At 39.9% G+C, this 4,199-nt stretch overlaps 1 protein-coding gene across 2 annotated transcripts; it reads right to left on the reverse strand.

The window, feature by feature from the left end:
• Positions 1-788: 788 nt before the first annotated feature.
• LOC136238789 (uncharacterized) lies at positions 789-3,427 on the reverse strand. Of its 2 annotated transcripts, XM_066029386.1 has the most exons (3): positions 2,939-3,427; positions 1,854-2,870; positions 789-1,805 (listed from the first exon to the last, which is right to left on the reverse strand). In XM_066029386.1, the coding sequence occupies exons 1-3, from the start codon at positions 2,939-2,941 to the stop codon at positions 858-860; spliced, it is 1,968 nt and encodes a 655-aa protein (XP_065885458.1). In that variant the 5' UTR covers positions 2,942-3,427; the 3' UTR covers positions 789-857. The 2 variants fall into 2 exon arrangements, with proteins under 2 accessions (XP_065885458.1, XP_065885459.1); XM_066029387.1 differs by having other exon boundaries at positions 1,854-3,427.
• Between the last annotated feature and the right edge of the window lie 772 nt (positions 3,428-4,199).

Raw genomic sequence — 4,199 nt, forward strand, 5'->3', positions numbered from 1 at the left:
GAGGCTGCATGAGATCTGTGTATTCTAATGCATGACTGTAAGATAATTCCAGATTCTTGGAAGTCTTTTGAAATAAAAGTTGTTTACTTATAATATCTGTATAGATCTGGTTTGACTCAATTTGTGATGGATGACTACTTGGGTATATCCAGTGGTATGTGTTACAGATATTATTTTGGAGGGGAATTTTTGATGGGAATTCAGTTGGCACTTCCTTTCACCTTGTCCCTATACATGCCTTATAATTATGCTACTCTTAACTGTTTTATTAGAGTATCTTGATCTCTAAAAGTAGAGGGGCTCTAACCCACTTAACTTGCCATGTTCCCCTTAGGCTATGCCTATGTGGGTAGCAATTTGTTTAATATACACAGCCATAAAATACACCAAAAATGTTTGAATTATGTCTAAGGTGCCTATAGCTAGTATGTTCAATGAGCAACACTATCACAATTAATTTATGGTGGGTTGAAAGAATATGTACACAAGGGAGTGGCACATGCACCATAACATTTAAATGTGCCTTTTGCTATGGATAGCTAACTCATCTTTCATCTGAACATGATACAAATGCAACCATTACAGGAATTTATACCATGATGCATGTGCGATGGCGGAAGGTAAGTCTCTCTTGTTATATGAATGACCAAGGTTAGATAGTGCTGCAAATAGTGGTACAAAAATGTAAAAATGTACGGTAGAGGTTTAGCATATGCTTTTCAAGTTTGCATACAACCTTTCAGATTTCCCTTTATGCACAGTAGCACCCACCAAGCCTGCTTGGTAGCTAAACATTAAAATTGGTATTACTGACCAAAAATATTGCAGGATAGATATATAGTTAGAATAATGAAATATTACTTAACTATGCACTGACCAATGTATGTACAATATGAATATTCTGCTTCAATAGTAGCCCCACCCATCATAATCAACGTATCATCAGCCACATTTGCTATTCCTGGAAAAGTTCTTGCTGTTGGAATATTTGCTAATTCTTTCCATAAACCATTTGATGGGTTGAAAGCACATACCTCAGTAGTCTTAAAGTCTATAGGACCAGTTGATGATTTTCTTCCACCAGCTGTTAACAGGAAATTGTTGTACAGAACAACAGGGGTTGAACAACACCATGGAGTGTCTGGGAGAGACTGCCACTTCACCTGGCGACTTGAGAGGTTGTCTAGTGAAGCAGTGAACACTTGTGAGGATGGGATAGCATCTCCATTAATTCCACCTAACAGGTAAAGTGTGTTGTTAATAATTTTACTCTGGAGCTGCAAGTGTGCTACAGGGAGGTCATCACAAGTGTACCAACATCCATTAGTAGTGTCTAGTAGTTCAGTGGTAGGTAATACAGTAAAATTATCTTTAACCAGTACTTCTCCTCCTGCCACAATTATCATTGACTTATATCCAACAGCAGCTGCACCAGCTCTAGCAGTTGGCATTTCACTGTAGTCCTTCCATTGCCCACGGTCAAGAACAAATACCTTGTTGGTATTACTACTACTCTTCGTTCTACCTCCAGCAATGATCAATTTATCATCCAGTACAGTCATAGCAAACCAACAGTGTGGTGTGGTGATAGGAGAAGGGTCCCATCGGTTGGCATAAACATTGTAAATATCAAGTCTGTAGCAGTCCTTCCTCTCTACATTGCTTTTCCCCTCAAATCCTCCACCAACATAAATTGATCCATGTAGTAATACTGCTGTATGTGCTGATCGACCCACTGGTAGAGGAGCTACCTCTTCCCATTTTACCATCACTCTTTTATTGAATATATCTGTTTGCAAAGCAATCTGTAAAAAATAATAAGACTATAATAAGTACGTAAATATAATTCTTACCAATGGTTCATTCCTCAGAATTTCAGTTCTTGGTTTGATCTGCCATGTTATAGGGTTCATGGTCACACTCACATTCTCTGCTACTTTCATCCTCCTCATCCTCTCTGATACATCTGATATTGGAGGACGTCTATTTGGATCATTGTGAAAACATTGTTCAACTAAACGTCTTAGGTCTGCTGGAGCTCCTCTCATCTTCTCTGCATGTTCTTGACGTCGTTCTACTTCTGATAAAGCCACCAGTTTTCTAGTCTTAGGATCAGTCACCACATAATGTAGTGGTTTAGGCCATTCTTGATTCACCACATGAAGTATCACTCCACCGTAAGAGAACACATCAAGGGGAGGACCATACTCTGGGATCTCTGCTAAAGCTTCTGGTCCCATGAAATCCACCGTTCCTGGAGCACGAGTCTTTGTCTTCTTGCTGTCTGCTCTTATCACTTTGGCTACTCCTAGGTCACTGATTTTTGCCACAAACTGACTAGTCAATAAGATATTATTGGGGGAAATATCTCGGTGGACGATGGGAGGATTATGACTGTGGAGGTACCACAATCCTCTAGACACATCCAGTAACATAGACAACTTCACACACATTGGAATATTTGGGTACTTTTCCACCAGTGACGTGAGGCTCTCCTGCATCCTCTCCATCACTAGAACTGGTAATCGCGACTCACCACCAGGATTGTATACCCCTAGCACGTGGACTACATTCTGATGTCCAAGAACACTACTTTGATGACATTCCTCAATAAACATCTTCTTCATTCTTTCGAATCCTTCTCGCCCCACTTCTTCTATCAGAACGGAGTGAATTTCCTTCGCTGCATACAAGGTTCCACAAAATTCGACCTCGAAAACTCTTCCATAAGCACCCACGCCAATGTTGTTGCCGTTTGGCCTCACTCCAGTAAGATAAAGATGTTGAAGACGATCGCTTTCCCTAGCACTGTCCATTTTTTTTTCTCGGGAAACGCGCTTACTTGGATTCCAATCTTGGTGGGGTCTATTCTAAGGAACGGAACGATGGACTAAACCACGGAACGGAACGCTTTCTCAAATTGAAGCTTGTAACTTACCATTGCTAAAATTGCCCTTACAAGTTGTCAGTGGCACCTCCAGTGGGTGATTAAGGGTGCTCGCGGATATTTGAAGCCATACAATGCATGATTTTGTACTGCCTCTTATAACCAGACAACGTGTAAAATGAATCCATATATGGCACTTATATTGGTAGTGGTTCCCCTTCTCTTCAACACAAACCAAACAGAATTTCACTAGCCTTTACCGTTCTATAGCTACGTGAAATTCTTTCCAGAGCGCTTAAATCGAAACTAGTCCTTCATCTTTACCACTAGAGCGCTGGAAATTGCGCTAAATATACTAAAGGTTACAACTCACATATCTATGAAAAAGTATTAATCCATAGCTTACATTGATAATAAGTAAGCCCTGAAAGTGTGTTTCACTAACCAAACCCTCGCGTTTCCATCGCCATTACTCGCGAACTCATAGTGATACGGACAAAATCTTTTCATAGTCCTGTAGAGAATTTATCTGCCTATCTCCGTGCAAAATTTGAAGCTTTTATGGCTATCACTCAAAAACTAGTTTTATTTTTAGTAAACATGTGCAAAGATTGCGTGCGCCCAACATTATTGATATAATAACCACACAAATTCCTATAACAGTTCTCTGGTGCAAAACACAGGCGCTTAACACGGATACTACAAGTATGCGTAGTAATGAAGGGGCATTTTATGTGAGCTGTTTTTGCTTATTTTGACTTTAGGAAACAGTCTGGGCCAGCTTTTCAAGTCATAAATTAGTGTACAAAGCAAGTAAGAAGACACTGGTAACAGGAAAGAGCCAGCTGAATTAAAACGACTTGAAGAATTTTGTGCAGTGTGTGAGGAACAAGTATTTTGGCAGACCGCAAGGAGGCTATATTCTGCAAACAAACATCACTGAAGTGTATGCATGGGGTTATTAACAGCCGGTACAGTGGAATAATGCCGTGTTCAATAGTGAGCTGATTTTTTTCTGTTGCACAAATTCAGGGATGCGTCTGACTGCTAGCCTTGAATCAGGCTAAACCAAAACTCCAAGATCAACCAAATCTCAATTATAAGCCTTCTGTGCATGTGAAACCATGCCCATAGCCACTGTAATTTCATGGACCAGCTGGACTGAAAATAGACGAACAAATTTAACCTGTTTTGTTTGAAGTGAAGCATGTGAAATGTTACACTTAAGAAGTTCTAGGATTCTTAGGTGGTATGTAATTAATGTGAGCGTTCCATTTCAGGTCTGACTAGATACATTGAAATTACACACACA

The sequence above is a fragment of the Dysidea avara genome, chromosome 11 (assembly GCF_963678975.1).
Source record: "Dysidea avara chromosome 11, odDysAvar1.4, whole genome shotgun sequence".
In the NCBI taxonomy this organism is placed as follows: Eukaryota; Metazoa; Porifera; class Demospongiae; order Dictyoceratida; family Dysideidae; genus Dysidea; species Dysidea avara.